The following is a 24370-nucleotide window of genomic DNA, read 5'->3' as shown; positions in this document are numbered from 1 at the left end:
AGGGGTAATATGTATAAGCATAGCTGATTCACTTTGCTGTACAGCAGAAACAAACACAACACTGTAGGACAACTATACTCCAGTAAAAATTAAAAAAAAAAAATCCTCCCCCAAACTCAAAAGACACTGAATACAAAAACATGCAAAATAAAACTCCTATTTCTTTTTGAGCTATTGACCAATAGTTCATTGCCATCATCAAATAAACACAATGGTAACTATTGATCCCTTTGTTTTTTGTTTTTTTGGTCAAAATTACAATCTGACATTTTAACCAGATTATTATGAATGTGTGGAACTGATGGATCAGTTGAAACTTTGTATTGACCCAACTGAACTCTTAAATGTTTATAAAGGAACTCAAAATTGATATTTTGCTGCATATGGGGAATTAAAAATCAACTTCACTTGGAACATTTATGGATATAAATCATATAGGTCCCTCATCCTCTCCATTCTCCTGAGATAAAAAAGGTGAAATGAACTAACACGGAGTAGAACACACACAGTAGGCACTCAGAACTGGTGGCTCTACCATCTCTCTCTGTAATAGTTACCAAGAATATAAGCATGTGTAATGGGAAGCATGATAGCATAAGAATTCACAAGGACACTAATTTGGGTGGTAGGAGTCAATAGGGCTTTTCTTGGTTCCTGATTTTTTTTTTTTTTTGAAGTGAGTCCCGATTTTAAAGATTATTTTATTTTTCTATCCTGTAATTAATTTTACAGTCTCTGAGCAAGGAAAGCTTTTTTTTTTGTTTTTCACAAAAGCATTATACACGTTAAATTTAGATTACAAATAGTGTAGATACAACAAAACTAATTATATCATAATCATTCTTCTATATCTTTTGATTTAAAAAAATGTACTAATAGAAGGAAAAAATATGCCCAGTATGGAACACATCTGAGATCTATGCAACTTGTAAGAATAAAAATATAATAATTTGTATTTTATACATACACTTTATCTATATTATTACATGAATGCTATTTTAAATTGGTAGCTAACAATAAAAACTTGAGCTTAAAATTTACCCTGGGGCTTTTTAAAGACCCATTCCAACTCAGCTACCCATTTGTTTTTCCACTCAATTCACTAAAACAATAAATGTATATTTTGCAGACTTGCTTATGTTTTCAACAGAGGCATCTGGTGTATTATTTTCATTTTGTAAAATAATTCATATAGAAGAGAAAAATATATATCTGTATAAGAAACATCACTGCCAGTATTTGCATTTTATCAAGTAACTATCTGCTAATGGGACTAGATTTCTGCCTCTTTGAATTGTTTGCCCATCATAGTCACCATGTGGTGCATAAAGGAAACTGATCTCACACAGCGTCATTCAGCGTGGGCACGGTGAAAGGCACATGGGTTTCAGATGATCTGGGTTCAATACCAGGCTAGACAGCTTGAGTAACTATAGCGCTAATTTCAGTGAAATAGTTTAACATCGACTAGATTTTATGTCCTTCTGTTTCAATGAAACTGGTGATTATATGTGCTTTCCTTATCTGATAGGATGAGTTGGTTAACTCATGAATTTGAAAGCATTACACAAGGGTTTCTCAGGGGGCACTAGAGGTAAAGAACCCGCCTGCCAATGCAGGAGACCTAGGAGACATGGGTTCATTCCACCTATGGGTCCAGGAGGAACCCACGTGCCTTGGAGCAGCTAAGCTGATGTGCTACAACTATTGATCCCACGTGCCTAAGTCTGCTCCGAAACCAGAAAAGCCAGCACAATAAGAAGCCTGTGCACTGCATCTGGAGAAAACTCACAAGCAGCAATGAAGATCCAGTGCCCCCCAAAATAAATAAATTAAATGAATAAAATTTAAAAAACAAACAAACAAAAAGAATTAACTTGGGAACTTCCCCAGGCAAGATTAACAGGCCTAGAAGGCATTCTTATGTGTAACTAATTTCCATACTGTAACATACCTGTTTATTTATGCATCTATTTTTCAGGCTAAAATGTGAGTTCTTAAAAATAGAGACCTTTTTTTTTTTTTTCTCTCTCTCTTTGTCCTTCAGGCACTCAGGATAAGGCATGCCACCTACTAGGAACATTTGCTGAATATATATTGTTGCTTCTACTGTAAGCCACATCTGGGCCAAAAATCTCTACACAGCACCAAGAAGCCAGAAATTGAAAATCATCAAATTAAAACAATAATGACCTGGAATACAGCCACATGACAAAGAACAAAATAATACTGTTCCAAAAGTCAAGCCATCACTCCTTTGTTTCAAAAGGCAATCTCATTATGCCTAAATATTTCAAAGAGATATTATTCATTCATTTATTTTCGGCTGTGCAAGGTCTTTGTTGCGACAAGGGCTGCTCTCTAATTGCGGTGCAAGGGTTTCTCATAGCGATGGCTTCTCTTGTGGAACATGGGCTCTAGGGCCCGTGGGCTTCAGTAACAATAGCACATGGGCTCCCTAGCTGCATCTCCTGGGGGGCTCCAGAGCACAGGCTCAGTAGTTGTGGTGCACAGGCTTAGCTGCTCTGCTGAATGTGGGCTCTTCCTGAAACAGGGATCACACAGGTCTGCCTTGGCAGAGGCAGATTCTTTACCACTAAGCCACCAGGGAAGCCCCTCAAAGAGATATTTTGAAAAAACCTACTGCTTCCATTCATTGTATCTAAATAAAATCACCTAACAATTATTAATGATGATTCTGAGAAGTACTTTATAAACTTTAATTTGAATGATAATATCCATTTTGGTAAAAATGTAAAGGAAAGATTGAAAATAATGCCACATGGGCCACATTGAGGGAAAAAATATTTTTGAGTAAAGTGAAGATTGAAGGGTCCTGGGAACTAAGCCAAAAACTAAATATGTAGCAACTATAGCAACATGTTAACTCTCAAACAATAATTACTTTCCTACTGCTGTTATTACGCGAAACATTATTCTCTTGGGGATTGATTCAGAATATGTTACCATATTAAGTAAAAGGCAGCTGGGTCACAAATACAAAGAGAAAAATTTTAAAAATATCAATGATATGTGTTTTTAATTTATATATTTCTTTCCTTCAGATTTCTAATTTTGTTTCTGTTCTCATCTATTAATAATTTTAAACATACCTATATCCAGATTTTAGAGAAGGAAATGGCAACCCATTCCAGTATTCTTGCCTGAAGAATCCCATGGACAGAGGAGCCTGGCAGGCTACAGTCCATGGGTTTGCGAGAGCTGGACACAACTGAGTGACTAAAACACCATATCTAGATTTGGGTTTTCTTGGCCTTTCTTTTTTCATGTAACTAGTCCCTTAGTGCTTCCTCGTGAGTTGTATATTCCAAACTCTTAATCAACATTTCTACTTTTTCCCAAGCTTTAATGTTATTAGTTGTCCTTTAAAAATGTGACCGTCTGCAAGTATAAAATAAATATCTTCTAAACTCTTTTCATGCAATAGTTTTATTCTTTAGATTGACTAATATGATTCTCTGCTAGTCTAGTTAAGTGAATTTGCATAATAATAAACAATTTGTAAATGCCCTAGTCCAGTTCAGCCATTCTTTCTAAGCAATTCTATTCACTAAGGTTTTAAAATGCTTTAAAATTATTTTTGTTTGATATTCTTCATAATAAAATTGTGAAATAGGTCAATATCAAACTCACTGGTGAGTTTGATCTATGTTTCTCAAAGACATTATATAATTAAGCTTTTATAATCCTCCAAAGTAAAACAGAATCTAACCTCAAAAATGTTGAATGAAGAAACTGGCGATAGTTATCACTTTATAAATCTGGATAGAATTGATGGAACATTCCTAAGGACTAAAAAGGTAACACTGAACAGATGAGTTTTGCTAAATCTTCAGTATAAAGGTCCCCTGACAGCCCTGAGGCTCTCTGCATTTGGATTTTGATTGCAAGAATTCCTGAAGCAAAATTCCAGTCTTCTTCTAGGGGGAAGGGAACAACTGGGAGTTTGGGATTAACATATGTAAAGTATTATATCTAAGATAGATAAACAACAAGGTCCTACTGTATAGCACAGGGAACTATACTCAATAACCTGTGATAAATTTCCATAATGGAAAAGAATATGAAAAAAGAATCTCTATATGTGTATAACTGAGTTATTCTGCTGTACATCAGAGATTGGCACAATACTGTAAATCAACTATAGTTCGATGAAAAAATAAAATTATAAAAATAAAGTAAATGTAATAAATGATTCAGCTTCCCTGTCCAGCCTCTACAACTAACATAAATCCAATTTCCCACCAATTTTGCTAATTCTTCTTCCATGGGTTTTGAACCCTACTATAAGCCCTAACTCTCCTAAATGTCCTCCAAGTTTAGACCTATGTCACTTCACCTAAGGATTACCCCGTTTAACCACTTACATTAATTTTGAAATGCCCTGTATTTTGGCTTCTAAACTACCTGGTTTTCTTAACTGGCTGCCTTCATTTTCTCTTAGGGTTCTGTTCCCCCCAACAAACTCCTTCCATGCCGCTTGTTACTAATGGATTGATATTCTCCAGGATGACATATTTTGAGCTCATCTCTTCTTCAGTCTATATAATTCTGAAGTGATCTTATCAACCACAAAATCTTTAGGCAGCACGTCTCTGATATCTTTCAAATGTCTCTCCACCCTGGATGTTTCTTCTAAGCTGAAACATTATGTCCCCCATACCTATTAAACATCTCTAATGGATACCGCATAAGCATCATAAACTTTATATGTCAACACAGCTTCCTTCAAATGTTTTTCATTCCAAATCTTAGTAAATGTAATCACCATTCACTTAGGCAACCAGGCCTCAAATCCTGGAGTCATACTAAAATGTTCTGTTTTACTTCCCACAGTTAGGAAAACTACTTATCCAAAACATTTGAGAAACTACTAGGTAACCAGATATTAAGCCACGTGCTAGCCACAGTGATTCAGCAGTAAAGAATCTGCCTGCTAATATGGGAAACACAGGTTCGATCCCTGGGTCAAGAAGATCCCTGGGAGAAGGAAATGTCAACCCACTCCAGTATTCTTGGCTGGGAAATCTCATTGACAGAGGACAGAGCAGGCTGGTGGGCTAGTCCATGGGGACGCAAAAGAGTTGGACATGATTTAGCAACTAAACAACAGGTCATAGTGTAGTAAGCAAAGTAGACATCATTCTTACAAAAGTATATCTTAATGAAATGTATAGACGTAAAGAGATCACTCATACCATAATCTATGTGAAAGACACTCCTAGGAGCGTCTGGGACTCTTAATACACAACCTATGAAGCTGCATATGGTACTCCTGCAAACACAATGTCAAAAATACAATAGTATAATGTTCATTATTTTTATTTACTGTGTCTCTACATTATTCTTTTCTTGGACAGCCACAATAGCTCTCTATTTCTTTTCTCCATAGTTCCTATGCTATGGCTCCACTACAATGTTGCCAGAATAACCTTTCTAAAATTCTAAGCTGACCACAACCTTATACAAAGCACTACCAACAGGATGCAATTCACGTCCTTAAACTGGCCTACAAAGCCTTCATGATGGACCCCTTTATCCTCCATTCCTTCACACACTCTTTGCTGTGGCCATGCTGAGCTCCTTGCCAATCTCCACGCTTAGAATACTTTCTCACTATTCTAGGCCTCAAAACATGCTTTATCATAAATAATCCTTTCCTTCTGAATCACTTCTTCTTGCCCTTCACACTTATCCCTGGAATAACTTTCTATAAAGTCTTTCTTAAGATTTATCATGGTCTGGGAAGAAGAGGTGGAAAGAACACACAAAAACACTATACAAAAAAGATCCTCATGACTCAGATAATTACGACGGTGTGATCACCAACAGAGGGCCAGATATTCTGGAATGCAAAGTCAAGTGGGCCTTAGGAAGTATCACTATAAATAAAGCTAGTAACGTGATGGAATTCCAGTTGAGCTGTTTCAAATCCTAGAAGATGATGCTGCAAAACTGCTGCACTCAATATGACAGCAAATTTGGAAAACTCAGCAGTGGCCACAGGACTGGAAAAGGTCAGTTTTCACTCCAATCCCAAAGAAAGGCAATGCCAAAGAATGTTCAATCTACCACAAAATTGTACTCATCTCACATGCTAGTAAAGTAATGCTCAAAATTCTCCAAATCAGGCCTCAACAATACGTGAACCATGAACTTCCAGATGTTCACACTGGTTTTAGAAAAAGGCAGAGGAACCAGAGACCAAATTGTCAACATCCGTTTGATCATTGAAAAAGCAAGAGAGTTTCAGAAAAATATCGACTTCTGCTTTATTGACTATGACAAAGCCTTTGATTGTGTGTACCACAACAAACTGTGGAAAATTCTGCAAGAGATGAGAATACCAGACCACCCGACCTGCTGCTTGAGAAATCTGTATGCAGGTCAGGAAGTAACAGTTAGAACTGGACATGGAACAGCAGACTGGTTCCAAATACAGTAAGGAGTATGTCATGGCTGTATATTGTCACCCTGCTTACCTAACCTATTCGCAGAGTACATCATGAGAAACGCTGGGCTGGAAGAAGCACAGACTGGAATCAAGATGGCCAGGAGAAATATTAAGAACCTCAGATATGCAGATGACACCACCCTTATGGCAGAAAACGAAGAACTAAAGAGCTTCTTGATGAAAGTGAAAGAGGAGAGTGAAAAAACTTGACTTAAATCAACATTCAGAAAACTAAGATCATGGCAGCCTGTCCCATCACTTCAGGGCAAATAGATGGGGAAACAGTGACAGACTTTATTTTTGGGGCTCCAAAATCACTGCAGATAGTGACTGCAGCCATGAAATTAAAAGATGCTTGCTCCTTGGAAGAAAAGCCATGACAAAACTAGACAGCATATTAAAAAGCAGAGATACTACTTTTCCAAAAAGGTCCATCTAGTCAAGGCTATGGTTTTTCCTGTAGTCATGTATGGATGTGAGAGTTGGACTATAAAGAAAGCTGCACACCGAAAAACTGATGCTTTTGAACTGTGGTGTTGGAGAAGACTCTTGAGAGTCCCTTGGACTGCAAGGAGATCCAACCAGTCCATCCTAAAGGAAATCAGTCCTGAATATTCATTGGAAGGACTGATGCTGAAGCTGAAACTCCAATACTTTGGCCACCTTATGTGACGAGCTGACTCATTGGAAAAGACCCTGATGCTGGGAAAGATTGAAGGCGGGAAGAGAAGGGGATGACAGAGGATGAGATGGTTGGATGGCATCACCAACCCCATGGACATGAGTTTGAGCAAACTTTGGAAGTTGGTGATGGACAGGGACGCCTGGTGTGCTGCAGTCCATGGGGTCACAGAGAGTTGGACACAACTAAGCGACTGAACTGAACGGGACTTCTCCAATGTTCCAGCAGCTAAGACTCCATGCTTCAAATTCAGGAGGCCCAGGCTTGAACCTGGGTCAGAGAACTATATCTCTCACGCCACAACTAAGATCTGGCAAAGACAAACAAATAAATATTAAAAAAGATTCATCATGGTTCTATAGGTGCCCCACATCTGCCCTCTCATGTCACCCTGCCATATGGCCATCATATTACTTATGGAATAAGGACATAATAACAACTTTGAAATTTTTATCTGCTTGACTCTAAGCTTTTGAAAGCAGGGACCCTGCTTTGCTTATTTTCATATTTTGGTTGCTCTAACTAGGCCATTCAGATATGACCTAAATCAAATCCCTTACGAATATACAGTGGAAGTAACAAACAGATTCAAGGGATTAGATCTAATACACAGAGTGCCTGAAGAACTACAGACAGAGGTTTGTAACATTGTACATGAGGTGATCAAAACCATCCCCAAGAAAAAGAAGTGCAAAAAACAAAATGGTTGTCTGAGGAGGCCTTAAAAATAGCTGAGAAAAGAAGAAAGTGAAAGGCAAAGGAGAAAAGGAAAGATATTCCCATCTGAATGAAGAGTACCAAAGAATAGCAAGGAGAGATAAAAAAGCCTCCCTAAGTGAACAATGCAAAGAAATAGAGGACAAGAATAGAATGGGAAAGATTAGACAACTCTTCAAGAAAATTAGAGATATCAAGAAAACATGTCATGCAAAGATGGGCACAATAAAGGACAGAAACACTATGAACCTAACAGAAGCAGAAGATATTAAGAAGAAGTGGCAAAAAATACACAGAAGAAGTATACAAAAAAGATCTTCATGATCCAGATAACCGTGATGGTGTGTAATCATTCACCTAGAGCCAGACATCTTGGAGTACGAAGTCAGGTTGGCCTTAGGAAGCATCACTGTGAACAAAGCTAGCAGAAGTGATGGAATTCCAGCTGTGCTACTTTAAATCCTAAAAAAAGATGCTGTTTAAGTGCTGCAGTCAACACGCCAGCAAATTTGGAAAACTCAGCAGTGATCACAGGACAGGAAAAGGTCAGTGTTCATTCTAATCACAAGGAAGATTCAAAGAATGTTCAAACTATCACATAATTGAACTCATTTCACATGCTATCAAAGGAATGCTCAAAATTTTCCAAGCTAAGCTTTAACAGTACATGAACTGAGAACTCCCAGATGTTCAAGCTTGATTTAGAAAAGGCAAAGAAACCAAAGATCAATTGCCAACATCTGTTGGATCATAGAAAAAGCAAAAGAATTCCAGGAATACATCTACTTCTTCTTTATTGACTATGCGAAATCCTTTGACTGTGTGGATCACAAGAAACTGTGGAAAATTCTGAAAGAGATGGGAATACCAGACCACCTTACCTACCTCCTGTGAAACTTGTATGCAGGTCAAGAAGAAACAGTTAGAACCGGACATGGAACAACAGACTGGTTCCAAACTGGGAAAGGAGTATGCCACGGCTATATATGGTCGCCTTGATTATTTAACTTATATGCAGAGTACATGATTTGAAATGCCAGGCTGGATGAAGCACAGGCTGGAATCAAGATTGCCAGGAAAAGTATCAATAAGCTCAGATATGCAGACGACACCACCCTTATGGCAGAAAGTGAAGAGGAACTAAAAAGCCTCTTGATGAAGGTGAAAGAGGAGAGTGAAAAAGCTGGCTTAAAATGCAACGTTCAAAAAATGAAGATCATGGCATCTGGTCCCATCACTTCATGGGAAATAGATGGGAAAACAGTGGAAACAGTGACAGACTTTACTTTCTTGGGCCCAACATCACTGCAGGTGGTGACTGCAGCCATGAAATTAAGACACTTGCACCTTGGAAGAAAAGATATGAAAAACATACACAGTGTATTAAAAAGCAGAGACATTATTTTGCCAACAAAGGTCCATCTAGTCAAAGCATAGGTTTTTCCTATAGTCATGTATGGATGTGAGAGTTGGACCATAAAGAAGGCTGAACACGGAATAATTGATGCTTTTGAGCTGCAGTGTTGGAGAAGACCTTTGACAGTTCCTTGAACTACAAGGAGATCAAATAAGTCAATGCTAAAGAAAATCAATCCTTAATATTCACTGGAAGGACTGAAGCTGAAGCTCCAATACTTTGACCACCTGATGCAAAGAGCTGACTCATTAGAGAAGACCTGATGCTGGGAAAGATTGAAGGCAGGAGGAAAAGGGGATGACAGAGGATGAGATGGTTGAATGGCATCACTGACTCAATGGACATGAGTTTGATCAAGCTCTGGGAGATGGCGAAGGACAGGGAAGCCTGGTGTGTTGCAGTTTATTGGGTTGAAAAGAATAAAAAACAACTGAGTGACTGAACAACAAGTTAAAAATGTTGCCTATGGCCTGAAATATACAGGATCACCCATTCTCAAGCCTCTGCCATTTAAATGTATAATACTTTTTTCATTCATATAGAGATAAAAAGTTGCAGAACAGGGTTTATAGGAATACTGTGACCAGACCTACTTGGACAGATGCAAAAATAAAGGATTCCCACACAAAGAAGTCTGCAGTGACCAACCACACCCCTTTCCCTTTGAGCATAAAAGAAGCCTGAATTCTAAGACTGTTCTTTGGGACACTAGTCCACCATCTTCTAGGTCTACTGGCTTTCAAAATGAAAATTCTACTCCTAATCCCAGTACCTTGACTTACTGGCCTCTTATGTGGTGAGCAATAAGAGCTTGGGCTCGGTTATACACATACTCTTAGTGGCTGTATCAACAGCCTTATGAATAAAGACTCTTCTCTCTCTGACTTGTCTCTACTATCTACTCGTTGCTGCTAATGTAACAGGTATTTAATACATTCTTTTTGAAGAAAGTCCTTCTGGATTCTGGTCGCAACATGCTGCCACAACTATCTTACAAATTCAGTTATTCTTCTACTTAATCTGCTTTGATTCCTCAGCAGTGTCCATCAGAGCTGACCATTCTCTTTCTTGAAAGGTGGACTTAGCTTCCTTATGTGATGCCCTTCTGATTTTTCCTCTGTCTCTCTGGTTACTTCGTAGTCAGCTGCAGAGGTTGTTCTTTTATCAAACCATTAAACATTCCTCCTCTGAGGTGTCTTCTCCTTTCTGAAACCCTTTTCCTATCTTACTCTTTACAGGTTAATCAATCTGGGCTTTTTATAATCTCATTTTAATAGAGGTAGAAAAGTAAATTCATTTGCTTAACGAACGGAAGAACATATTTTAACAAGCATAGTTCCCATAGTAATATTGAACAAGGAGGGAAACAAGAGAAGAGCAAACCACTGGATGATTTTTTGGGGGAAAAAAAAAAACAAAAACTCTTAAGTAGATATATAGCATTAAAAGACATTTCCTGAATAAGTTTTATAAAGACAGGGTTATGTGGAGGGCAGGGAAACTTAAGGGTTATTTTGTCCTGTAAAATATAACACAGTGATTCTCATAATGTTAGTGAATATAAAATCATCTGTGTTTGTATGATATGGCTTTAATCCACTAAAGACAGTACTGTGCATTTACCAATGCAAAAGTTGTAACAGCCTCCCTCAGGCAAAAGTGCTTAAGTGTCTGATAATGTCTAGTACTTGCTTAAAAGAGGATAAAACAACACACCCTCAGGCAGGCAAGAGGATTTAAACAGAGCCAATTTAGGAAGCATAATGCTTTAGCAAATTCAGAAATTAATCCAGATTAATACATTTTGCTTTCAGGATCTATTTCAAAAGACCAATTCTACAACTCTAACTTAGAAGTGAGAGCGGGGGAAGGAGGAGCCTGAAAACATACGTGCTATAAATATCCGCATATGTATAAAAGTATACCGTCAAAATGTATAGAGCAAAATCATCAACATGAATTATCTCAAAATGATAGAAATATAGCTTCACTTTTAATGAATAAATCCATTGGGAATGGGGAAGATTGTAATTTATACTAATATAAAGAATCTATAAATGTCGATAATACATCTGCACATGTCTTTTGCATAATATAATTTAGAGAAAACTGTCCAAGGAGTTATTTAATCTGTATGTTTCATCCATGAAACTGACACATTTTGTCTATGTGCATGAAGTAAGTTATGGATCAAAGGTACCAGGTCTCTAAAGCAAACAAGAATTTAATTGAAATTTTATGGCTACATATACCTATCCTATCCTATCCAGGTGAAACTAGAAGTGATCTTTTTATAGTCCAAATAGTGTCCTCAGAGCTAAACTTTCACATCTGAGCTCAACAAACTCCCAAAGACAAAGAAGTAAGATTATATAAGTGAGGCACGTTAAATCAAGTGATTCCATGTATAAAAACCTACCACTCTGCATGAGAAAGGATCCATTTCACTCACTGTTATACCTGAATTCTATTCACGGAACATGGACACACAGTGTCTATAGTTAGCGATTTCTTGGTAACCCACTCTTGGGCTTCTAGTGACAATGATCTTCATTTCTTGTATAAGTATTTCTTTGTGACTTTCATGACCAACTTAAAAATTCATTGACAATCGTAACATGACCGTACCTTGCTTCCATTTTCTCTCGCTTCTCGTTCCATCTTGAGGTCGGAAATTAGAAGGTTCTTATATTTGTTTTTTCCATTAGTGCTATGGTCATCTATCCTGTATTCTGAAGTCAGCTGTGCTGAGAGGGGACTGTCGCTCAGGTTCAGTGGCTGCTCGTCCTGTTCCAGCCCAGTTTTGCCATCACAGTTTGAGTCGCCCATCTCCCTGCTGTGTGTTCCCCCTGAAGCAATTGAACTGTGCCCCAGCGTCTCGTTGCCATTGAAGCTCTCTGTGGCAGAATCATCTGTTGGAAAGGAAAAATTTATATTTTGATTTTAACTGATATGCTGATAAGTTTCTACTTCAACAAACATTTATTGAGCTCCTATTCTGGGCTTGGCATGGTACTAACTAATTTTACATATAATGTGCAGTTTATCCTTAGCAACAAACTTGTGAAGTAGTCTGTATCATTTTTAACCTAGTAGGCATACGTAAGCACAAGAAGTATAAAATAAATAGAAGATAAAATAATCTGAAGACAAAATAACCATTCAGTTGCAAATGCAATCTCAAAGAAAAGTAAATTTAAAAAAATAATTGCCAATTATTTTACAAGTAGTTTTTGTTTTTTTTCAGTGAGACTATCCAGATTCAGTGAAAACTCTCTGATGAGAGCATTGTCCACCCTGCTAGAGGGTTATATACTAGTACAAGCTTTATGGGGGTTTAATATGCATTGGAAACATCAAAAGTACTCAGAAACTTTGCTCAGCCATTATAAAGGCTTTAAAGCCTAAGGGGTTTAATCACTGCTCACATCTCTCTGCAGATAAAAAGACACTGAAATCAGTGTTGCTTATATCAATAATACAAAATTTTAGGAATTATACAGATTATCAAAAATATAAATTTAGCTTAATGTATGTTGGAATATTTAGATTATTATGGAATTAGTCAATATCCCATTTTAAATATGCAGGAAAATGTGATTCAAGAGACACTAAATGGTAAAAGCTGGTTATAGAAAAGTGTGGTCAATATGACCCAAATTTTGTGAAAAGAAAATATAAATACAAGAACAAAAAGACTGAAAAGTTGTACTCTAAAATGTTAATATTGATATTGTCATAACAGTACGGCACTGGATTTTCTAACATATTCTCTATTATCTACTCTATATAGAATTCACAATGTACTATAAAGTATATCATTTATAACATATAATATATAATTTTCTAATTAAAAAAATGGAATAATTATAGAAGAAACAGGGAAGGAGAAGAAGCAGAACTAAGAAAACTTTTCTGGCTTTAAAATACAGAAGAAAATCGGTTAGAAGAAAATTATCAATGTATTGAGAGCAAAGAAAAATAAAGTTTACCTAAACAATAAAATTCTGTTTCTCTTAATTTCTTCTTTATATTCATAGTAAGAATTTGCTATTCATTTTAAAGAATTATGACTGAGAAAGGTACTAAACTGCTTCCTTTAGGGAAGAGTTGCTGATGAAACCATGTAAATATCTGTGACTTTTTGTGAATTTTTTGTTTGATTTCCGATATTCTCAAGTTTGCTTTCCTTTTGTAGAGTACAATGAAATATTTGACGTCTTCTAATCAATTGAAGAATTGATGCTTTTGAACTGTGGTGTTGGAGAAGACTCTTGAGAGTCCCTTGGACTGCAAGGAGATCCAACCAGTCCATCCTGAAGGAGATCAGCCCTGGGATTTCTTTGGAAGGAATGATGCTAAAGCTGAAACGCCGGTACTTTGGCCACCTCATGCGAAGAGTTGACTCATTGGAAAAGACTCTGATGCTGGGAGGGATTGGGGGCAGGAGGAGAAGGGGACAACAGAGGATGAGATGGCTGGATGGCATCACTGACTCGATGGACGTGAGTCTGAGTGAACTCCGGGAGTTGGTGATGGACAGGGAGGCCTGGCGTGCTGCGATTCATGGGGTCACAAAGAGTCGGACACGACTGAGCCACTGAACTGAATTGAATACTTTCAAGGATGGCATCACTGATTCAATGGACCTGAACTTGGGCAAACTCTGGGAGATGGTGAGGGACAGGGAGGCCTGGTGTGCTGTGATTCATGGGGTCACAAAGGGTTGGACACAACTGAGCGACTGAACTGAACTGAACTGAATCAACTGAAATCATGGAAATAATGTTTACATTCTGAAGGAGTGGTATAACTCACCTGTTAGTTTATTTATTCAACAAACATTTACTGAGTGCCTGTTTTTGGCCCAAAGCGGGTAAAATATTTGGCCAATAGAGAATCTGGTGCCTTCAAAGAGTTCACAGATAATTTAGTAACAGAAAAATAAAGATGAAGCTAAAATACAGAGCAAAAAAAGGAACAAGGGATCCAGAACAAGGGATCAAGAGATCCAGAAGGTTTTCTAGAGAAGGTGGCATTGGAGTTGAATTCCAAAGCTTTAATCAGGTGAAGAAACTGAGGAAGAGCCTTCCCCACTAAAAATTGTCAGGTGTAGTCACAGAGGAAAGAATATGCAGGCCCATGAGAAATGAGAGTATAGAGCTGAGTACCAAAGAGACACTGATGAAAGGGAAACCTAAAAAGGGAGGAAAAGAAGTGTTTTGTGCATCAAAGGACTTGGATTTTATCTTGAGAGCAAACAAAAGTAATTTTAATTAACTGTGGGAAGTGATGTGAAAAAAAAAGTTTTAAAGAGATAACTCTGTCTTTGATGAGGAGAATGGTATGAAGGCAATAATCTGGAAGTTGGGGGGACCCTTAGCAGATGCAGAAGTCATCTCAGTCAGCTGGTTGAAAGCTCAACAAACTCTAAGTAAAACAGCAGCAGTGCAGAGTAAGAGGGGGTGACTAAAAATATTTTAGAACAGAAAAGATATGTAAAACAAACATACAGTTATCAAAGGCGAAACATTGGAGGGAGGGATAAATCAGGAGCTTGGGATTAACATACATGCACTACTATATATAATGAATAGATAACCAACAAGGTCCTATTATACTGCAAAGGGGAACTCTACTCAATGTTCTGTAATAACCTAAATGGGAAAAATATCTGAAAAAATGAACATATGTGTATGTATAACTGAATCACTCTGCTGTATACCTGAAACTAATGCATACTTGAAAATCAACTATATTTCAATAAAAATTAAAAAAAAAATAAAAGAAGAGGTAAGATTGGTAATGGTTGGATACAGGGCTAGGAAAAAGTCTAGGTTTCTCACTCTAGTAAAAAACAGAAACAAAGGGCATTCAGTTTAATTTTCAACAAAATAGTATTTTTAAGCAATTCTCTGAACATATTCTGCGAGAAAATGAAAATGGGTTTGCAGGATAAGGAATTACTCTGCTTATGTACCCATTCAAAAAAGGACCTCATCTGGTGAAAAAACAAGAGAATTTAGGAAACTGGCCATAAGTAATATGTGTAGTGTTTTCCACAACTATTAATTTGAGAAATCAATAACATTTGTTTAACAATGAACTATCCAATGTTTGAGAAACAAAATTAGGATATAACTTATGTAAGTAATTTTGAATTTTAAGAATGTCCTTCTATGCTAAGTCATATGGTTATGCTAAAGTATGAAAAGTTATTTCTATTTATTTATTTCTAAGAAATCCAAAGAAAAGTATAATGGACTGATTTAAGTCCAATTATTTAATTCATGAAGAAAATTGTGATTTTACATTTGTGTACTTGAATCCCTTCAAAAATAATATTTAATGTAAGAAATTTTATCATTACATTAAAAAATATAACCTCAAAGATATTTTTAAAAACTAAATCTATATTCACATAGAACAAATCCAATGTCAATTATAGTCAAACATGCTATATCTGTAATTTCAATCTGATATCATCATACATATTAATAAAAATATATCATTTATTCATTTTTCAGATAAAAGAAGGGTTAGCATTTATCAAGAGACTCTTTAATAAATGTCATGTATATATAATTTCAGTACAAAGCATAAACAATAAAGAAAGAAAATATTTTTAGAGAGAGTGGTTCACTCCAGATGTTACCAAGGTAACTAAATTCAACAGCTTTACATATTTCAGTTCCTCAGTAAATCATATGTTTCATGAAGAACAAATTATTTACTCATTTGTATCAAATACATATTCACATATTTTATCTTGTAAATGGTAAAAGAATCGATTTCACATGCAACTGTTTCAGAAATCAAAATTTAAAACAAAGTTTTTGATGTCTATATTAGAAAAATTTAATATAAAAAAGTGAACAGACATTAAACTGAGGATTCATTAACCATTTTTTGTTACCTACTTTCATAAAACCACATTCATCGTTTTCATTCTCTCTTAAAGAAAATTTTTTCAGAATTATAAACCACAAATCTGAGACTCCTGTTAATTGTAACAATTCACATCAGATTACTGCTTTACAGGGGAAACCTGCTTTCTTACCCAGCAGAGTTTGCTCCATCCTGAGTGGCTGCAGGCATGTGGGTACCAGGCTGCTAGACACAGAGTGTAATCTTTAGATCTGTAGCTATGATCATTACGTTCACAGGCCCAGAATGATGGTGCTCCTCTCAAGTTTCAGTCTGGGTACCATAGCACTGGAACCAAAAACTGTATTTGAGTCCCAAGGAAAAACAGCACCTGGAGCTTTGGAAATTAAGAGTGCCCAGGGTGCCTAGCAACAAAGGAGAATGTGGAATATGATGACAGGTAGTGTGGAATCTAGTGATATCAGAGGGCAGTTGGATATTTGAGTTGCATTTGCACTGAGGTTTTGGTGGGATGGATTTAGTATTGTGAAAGGGGCTGTCCACCTGAGCTTGGCTGTGGCTCTCGTCTAACACTAACATGGGTAGCAGGCTATTTCCTTCTTTCTCCTTCCCCACTCGTTTTATCCACAAGTTAGTACAGATTCTAGAAATATTGTTTAAATTATTTCTAACATCTCCACCAGAATTTTGTGCGAATTAGGTTCATCAACGCCAGTCAATAGTTTGTTTTCCCTATATAAAATGAATTAACCTATAACAGTATGTGTGGTGTATGGCTGTGGGTATATTTAAATATATCTACATATACACACATATATGTATATCTATCTTTTATATATAAAATATTAATAATATGATATATATATATATATGTTTGAAATATCCCAAAGCACCTGACCTACTTTCTCACTCACTTTTAGTAGCTCTTCATTATGGCCTTTAGGCAAAGTGCCTTGGGCAAAATGAATAGGAAAAATATATACCATCCTCATTTTAATTTTAATACTTGGAAATTTAGTCCTAAAATGCAGGTCAAATGCTCCTAGGGCCCAAAAAAGTTTTTACTGTTTGCCTCCAAATGCAATATAGTCTCCTATCTCTAGTCCTCTGACTACATTTTGAAATCAAAACATTCCGACTAAGGGAAGTTTACTGATGCAGATAAATTCATATGTGTGTTACATATGCATGCATAACTACTACTGAAAGGTTAAAGGACATTGATTCTAAAATGATCAAACTGATATTGGGAGTAAGAAAATAACAAGGAGATTCAGTTTTCAAGTAAATTAATTCTATAGAAGGGTGTTATCCCAGTCTGGGAGCTCCGAATTCAGACCATGTCATTGCAAGGACAGTCTCTAATTACAGGAGCAAGATAGTGAAGGCACCGAAATAAGCTATATGTTCCAAAGGATATCACTAACCTCAGCACAATAATTAAAGAAAACTAATTTAGAGCCACGAATGAGGAGATGATATGCATTTCTTTATATCCCTTTTTTTTACAAAGTTTAACTTAACCAAAAACCTATTGCGTGTTAGACACTCTTTCTGGGATTGTGAGTCCAGAGAGACTCCATGTAGAATTTGTTCTTAACTTGACTATAACAAAAGAATTACAGCACAAGTCAGAAAACAGCATTTGTCCCACGTAAGTTTCATACAAGGCACAATGAGTAAACAAGGTTTTCAGAGAGAAAAGTTGTTTATACATCATGGAGGGTGAGGATGGTAACAGTTACAAGAGGTGCAATCTGAAGGAGGTAAAATACACAGAGATACATATTGGTGATGGCGTAGGTTATTCTAGTTCAGAGAGCATATGAGAAAAAGAAATATAGGCAGGAAAGAGCTAGAAGAGGACTGAGTACATTCTACATTTCTACAGACTAAGACAGGGAAATGTATGTTTCAGCAAGTTGTGGATATTTTATTGTATATTCCTTTTTTGGATCACATAAAATTACTGATGGTTCTCCCAGGGGAGGTACTTGGAGAAGCCAACTGATTATGTGAGTTTAGTCTGTTAAAAGCCTATCTCTACCCCTACCTTAGAGTCACTGTCAACTGATCAATAAAACTTTCTCCCAATTCTAAAAGGACCCATTTAAAAAAAGTGGTCATTCATGACTTATCAATGGATTCTTAATTATCTAAATAAGTTATTATAAACTATGACTTTCATGCTTACACATTAGCTTGTTTAGGGTTTCAAAAAAACAGACATTTTACAGAAAATTATATGTATTAATATTTTTTATAATCACAATGTAATTTGAAAATATCTGATTTATTTTGCTGATGAAGTCAACAGTTACTGTGAATACTGTGTTTTACTGATTATATTCACAGCACAATAAAAGGCTAAATTTCAGCTAGAGATAAGTGAGAATTATACATGTATGGATATATACGTATACATATACACGTGTGTGTGTGTGTGTGTGTGTGTATAGTGCTTCATACAAAGTTGATGTCATCTATAAGGCGAGGTCACATACAAAAGAATGCAAGCAGTGTTAAGGGGTACGGTGGACAACTGATGAGAAAACCCCACATCAATCTCAGCCCCACAACCGTAAGGAACTAACCTCTGCCTACTACTTGAATAAACTCTCAAGTACATTCTTTACCAGAATTTCCAGATCAGAGGTTAGACAGGCTGACCCCTTGATTTTAGCTTTTGTGATACCCTGAGCTTATAACCTAGTTGAACTTGCCTCAACTTTTGACAGCAACAGAAAATGGATACAATGACAAACATAAAGGAATGTCTATGGTGTATCAGGATAGGTAATACCACTTAAAATTATTCAAATATACTCAATGATTGGTGTGGATCAGTGTTTCTCCAACTTTAATTGCTCCAGAATCTCCTGGGTAGATAGTTAACAACACAGATTCACTTGGGCACTAAAAAATTCTAACTCAATAAAAATCAGAAATGCTGGTTTCTTTTATCTTGGTCAGGGGCAGGAGATCAAGAAGCAGTTCTCTTACATGAGTTCTGGGACCATTAATTAACGTAGATCATCTCCCACAACTAACTGGTTGAATATGGAATTGTGGGTGGTAACTGCTGATAACAAGGGAACTGAATATGATTGACAGCCCCCAAATCTGAGCTCAGTAAGACAGAATCTAAGCACATTTTAATGTCATTTAACAAATCTCTAGGAAATTTTCAGAGAAAGAGACCAGCCAAATATTCTTTCCCTTATCAAAACTAATCAAAACGTCACAAAAAACCCAGAGCCAGTCGGCTTCACTTTTTAAAAGACTTCTAAAAGGATATGTTTTTTTCCCGAAGAGCTTATATCAATATGTGCTGAATAACTAAAGACGTTATTTTTGGGGAAAAGATCACTTTGATTACTTTAACAAACTCTTAGGCAAGAAGGGCTTTACCAAGCAAGGTCAAGAGTACATTTGCAAAATCAAGAACTTTTATTCTGCCCATAAACCAGAGCTGTGTACCACCTACATGTTCATATGTGCTCAAATCATTGTCTGATTTTGCTTACATGGTAGGCAGAGAGTGTTGTCCAGGAAAGATTGTCAAATTCTTCTAATCTTGTTCCTGGGGTCCCTTGTGTTCTTTTCCCTGTCCTCATGGCAACTCCTTGAGCTATCTGTGTGCAAACAGGCTCTCCAAGTCATTTTACTGAGAAACAGATTGACAGATTGATTATCCCTTGACTGAAATTCCTCCACAGGAAAATGTTACTTCAGCTAGACACTTGTAATTGAAACCTTTTATCTCTAATTGTGGAATGAAAGGCTTCTCTTGGTATTTTTAGCCATTAGCAAGCAGGTGAAGAAGTGTACTGTTGTCTTGAAAGTGTGTGTAGAGGAAGAAATCCTACAATTATCTAGACCTAATTCATTCCCAGGTTCTCAGAGTAACTTGGAGGCGAATGATTAGTGTCTGATCTGTGATGTTTTCTTTTAATCCTGCCGCTCTCAAAAATGTCCCTCTCCCTCCTGTAGTGGGTGAACCAGGACCACTCACTGCTGAAGCAGAAGCTTTCATGCCCAACCTCCTGAAATTCCAAGAAACCTGAGCCACCCAGCGCTTCTGGGACTTGACAAGCAAATCCTACACTAAGAATTCTGAAAGGCTCCCCACACACTCCTTTCTCTTCTACATGGGTCACTTACTGGTTTGCTCACAAGTCCATCTTCCCCTTTTCTTTGCAAACCATTTCCCAGATTTCCTTGACCTTGTTTTATGACTGGTTTAAACAATGGGAAGTATTGGCAGTGACAGGAGGGGAGAAGAAAATGCCTAAGTATCCCTATTTCGCCCACCCACACACAGTTCCCCTCGGATTCAGGACAACTCTCAGTTTCCAACTCTGTTAAAGGGTGGGGTGGGGGGTCTTCTCCACATCCCAGCTCCCACCAGGAAGCATCTTCCTGCCAGAAAGCATCCTAAGCATGTCTGTTTACCAGCAGGTAGCTCTGGCTCTTGTTCTCTAGTAATGCCATCTCCTTCCCAGTTTTCCACTTCTAGCTCTAGCAGAGGCTTTCTTCTATAACTAATTCCTACACTGCTTTACACATTGTGAAGAATGCCATATTTTCATTTTTTTCTAATGAATGCCAGGGAATGAACAACATTTTCCAGACTGAATCACAACGAATAAAATTCACTTTACTTTGGCCTCAGGACTGCTGTTTTGTAGCACCTGTGACGTTTTTATAGTCAATATCTTGTGACTTTTTTCCTTCATAATGTCAATTCACTATTTGATAACCAAGAGATTTTCACTAAGCTTTCTTTATTTCTACCTCTGGGGTTGAAATCCATCATCATAATAGTGATATTTATGAATTTATTGACTATCTAGAAGGATTCAAGGTCATTAAGCATTTATTGGCAATTATAAAGCATTATTATTTAGACACTTGTCAAGATATTGGCATCTTTCTAACAAAGACTAAGTTATTTTGATTGATTTAGACTAAAGGATTCATCTGAGTAATGCCAGTTGCTTTGACTCATTAAACATCTTAATTACACAAATCATTTTGGTAGTTATTTCCTTTACAATATTTAAAACAGACGGGCATAAAATAAGACTATCAGTTTTCCTGTTTTATAGAGCTCAATAAAGAATTTAATTGCTCAAGTCACCTTGACAGTGACGAACATAGGATTAGATACTGACTTAATTCTAGACAGAATTTCTATTAAACTGTACTGCTACACTTCAGCAGGAAACACATGTTCAGGTATTGTGAGGAGAAAAGCCTGAAAAAGACAGGTGGTTTGCTGTGGGGGAAAGAAAGGAGCTAACTTTCAATTTAGCATGCTCTTAGAGACACTACTAAATTGAACGGTGTATTCTGAGTTGCCCATTTTGCAATAATATCAGGAATCACAGTGAACAGCCTGTTACCACCTTCTCCTCATTTAACAAAAGCCTTCTGCCTACCTTCTTGTAATTAGCATAAACTGAACAGCCATGATGTTTTTATAAACGCAGATGAACTTTCAGTCTCACCATGATTATAAGAGTACAGGCTGACCAATGACATATTTATAACCAAAGACAATTCTGTTTGACACTCGGGGCTGAATGATATCAAATGATACTATTTTAGAAAACTTACTGAAATTTTGAATAAGCAGGAAAAATCAAAGAATTTATAATTACAAGAGATCAAAGAAAACCAACATTAAGATATTTAAAGGATATAGAAAATTAAAGTCCTCTTGTTGAAGGAGAACAGTAATAGATTTGTCACCTTTTTATTTAAAAAGTGATTTCATTTCACCACAAGGAAACTGAAATTTGTAACTATGTGTGGTGATGGATATTAACTAGATTTACTGGTTAGCATTTCACAACCTATTTACATCTATTAAATTATTATGTTTTACACCTGACACTAATATAAGATTGTATGTCAATAATAACTCAATTAAAAAAAATAAAGGAGTTACCCTCAGACCGCAGTTAAAATCACCATGAAGCCACGGGCCTTGCAGCCACCTCAGCAGGGTAAAGCTCTGATACCATTTATATTTCCACCATCACCCTGGATCACTGGAGTCTGGGTGAAGGACAGACAAGGGCCAATGGTCACACTCATGGGAAAGAGTATGAAACCTGGATGTCATGAATGGCTTCACTGTTATAAATGAGATTTCAGTAAGTGCATAAGGTGTGCATACTCTGTTTTTACTGTGAATAAAAACTAAGAAAATGAGGAGAAGGGGAGAAAGACTTACCAACCCAACTCTAAAATTAACTTCTCTGTAAAAATAGAAGACATTGTGCTTGCAATGTAGAGAATAAACTGTAAGTCAGAGACATTCATCGGAGAAGGCAATGGCACCCCACTCCAGTACTCTTGCCTGGAAAATCCCATGGACGCAGGAGCCTGGAAGGCTGCAGTCCATGGGGTCACTGAGGGTTGGACACGACTGAGCAACTTCACTTTCACTTTTCACTTTCATGCATTGGAGAAGGAAATGGCAACCCACTCCAGTGTTCTTGCCTGGAGAATCCCAGGGATGGAGGAGCCTGGTGGGCTGCCAGGAGTCACACAGAGTCGGACACGACTAAAGTGACTTAGCAGCAGCAGAGACATTCATAATAACAGCAGAATCCTAGAGTGCTCAACAAGAGTTCACAGTGTATTCAGACTTATCACCACCCAGGTGGCACTAGTGGTAAAGAGCCCATCTGCCAATGCAGGAGACATAAGAGACATAGGTTCAATCCCTGGGTTGGGAAGATTCCCTGGAGGAGGGCACAGCAACCCACTCCATTATTCTTGCCTGGAGAATCCCATGGACAGAGGATCCTGGCAGGCTACAGTCCAAAGGGTCTCACAGAATCGGATGCAACTGAAGCGACTTAGCATACATGCATAGGGATAAAATGGTGAGACATTTTCAGCAACAGACATAGGACTTGCTTTGGTTGCATTAACTCAAACTTAACAAATAGTAAAGATAGAAGAGTCATTTCCACATTGTACATTTCTATTTCACACTCAAACGCACTATATTTGAATCAGTTTAAAGCTTTAATTTTGTTAATCCTGAATTAAATAACGAACGGTTAGTTTGAGCACTGGCTTTGGGGAAAAGGAGGTTCATGGTCAAGGGAACCATGAAAGCACTCAAAATATTGAGTTTGAAACCAAGCAAACTTTTTCAAGTCATAGATGGTTGAAGGACTGACTCTAATGGAGCAGGCTGGGCAACGTGAGGGCAGCCATCGTATCCTAAATTCTCCTCTAAAGTACAGGCTCTCCCAGACCCATCCCTACCAATGCCCACAGAACAATGTTTAAAACAAGGTCAACTTGTTTTAAAAAATGGTTGGAAGATCACAAAAGTCATGCTTTCCGTCTGTGGTGGAGCCTAACGGATTCATTTCTCAAGCAAAAGCTGGAACCAGCATTCTAAGCCAATCTCTCCAGGAACCAATCACCAGCCAGGGTCGTGTCCACTTTCTCTGCTAAGGCTAATTGCTTTATTTTGGAAGACATTGTCCATATCAGGAAAAAAGGATAATTTTCATAACTGACCTAATTTATTCATTATAGGGAGCCAGTGAATCAAAGCTGATAGGCTTTATCTGCCCTGTTTTACCAACATGAAAATGTTGAGTTTGAGTAGAGTCTTCAAAATATGCCGTGCTTCTCAGTTAGCAGAGCTAATGAATGACAAAGCTGACACTTAATGGCAGATGTCACATCCAGCCCTTGTAAAGCAGTGTGCTCTTCTAGTTCTCATGCAGGGAAGGCTTTACAGAGGGTTTGAGTATGAGGATGGTAGAACATAAAGCAAACTAAAGAGGAAGACTTTAGTTTCCTTCCTCAGCAATCAATGCAAAGAAATAGAGGAAAATAATAGAATGGGAAAGACTAGAGATCTGTTCAAGAAAATTAGAGATACCAAGGGAACATTTCATGCAAAGATGGGCTCAAAAAAGGACAGAAATGGTATGGACCTAACAGAAGCAGAAGATATTAAGGAGAGGTGGCAAGAATACACAAAAGAACTATACAAAAAAGATTTTCACCACCCAGTTAATCACGAAGGTGTGATCACTCACACTCACCTAGAGCTGGAGATCCTGGAATGTGAAGTCAGGTGGGCCTTAGGAAGCATCACTACAAACAAAGCTAGTGGAGGTGATGGAATTCTACTTGAGCTATTTCA

At 37.2% G+C, this 24370-nt stretch overlaps 1 protein-coding gene across 3 annotated transcripts in view; it reads right to left on the bottom strand.

Moving 5' to 3' along the window:
• NOL4 (nucleolar protein 4) overlaps positions 1–24370 on the bottom strand; it is a 468364-nt gene that overhangs the window by 205954 nt on the left and 238040 nt on the right. For all 3 annotated transcript variants that reach the window (XM_010849777.1, XM_010849778.1, XM_010849779.1), the window contains exon 6: positions 11920–12203. In XM_010849777.1, coding sequence (XP_010848079.1) covers positions 11920–12203 — 284 coding nt within the window. The remainder of the gene's footprint in view (positions 1–11919; positions 12204–24370) is intronic.

The sequence above is a fragment of the Bison bison genome, unplaced genomic scaffold (assembly GCF_000754665.1).
Source record: "Bison bison bison isolate TAMUID 2011002044 unplaced genomic scaffold, Bison_UMD1.0 scf7180017864286, whole genome shotgun sequence".
Classification (NCBI taxonomy): Eukaryota; Metazoa; Chordata; class Mammalia; order Artiodactyla; family Bovidae; genus Bison; species Bison bison.
Note: the sequence above shows the minus strand (reverse complement) of the source record. Positions and strands in the feature narration are given on the sequence as shown.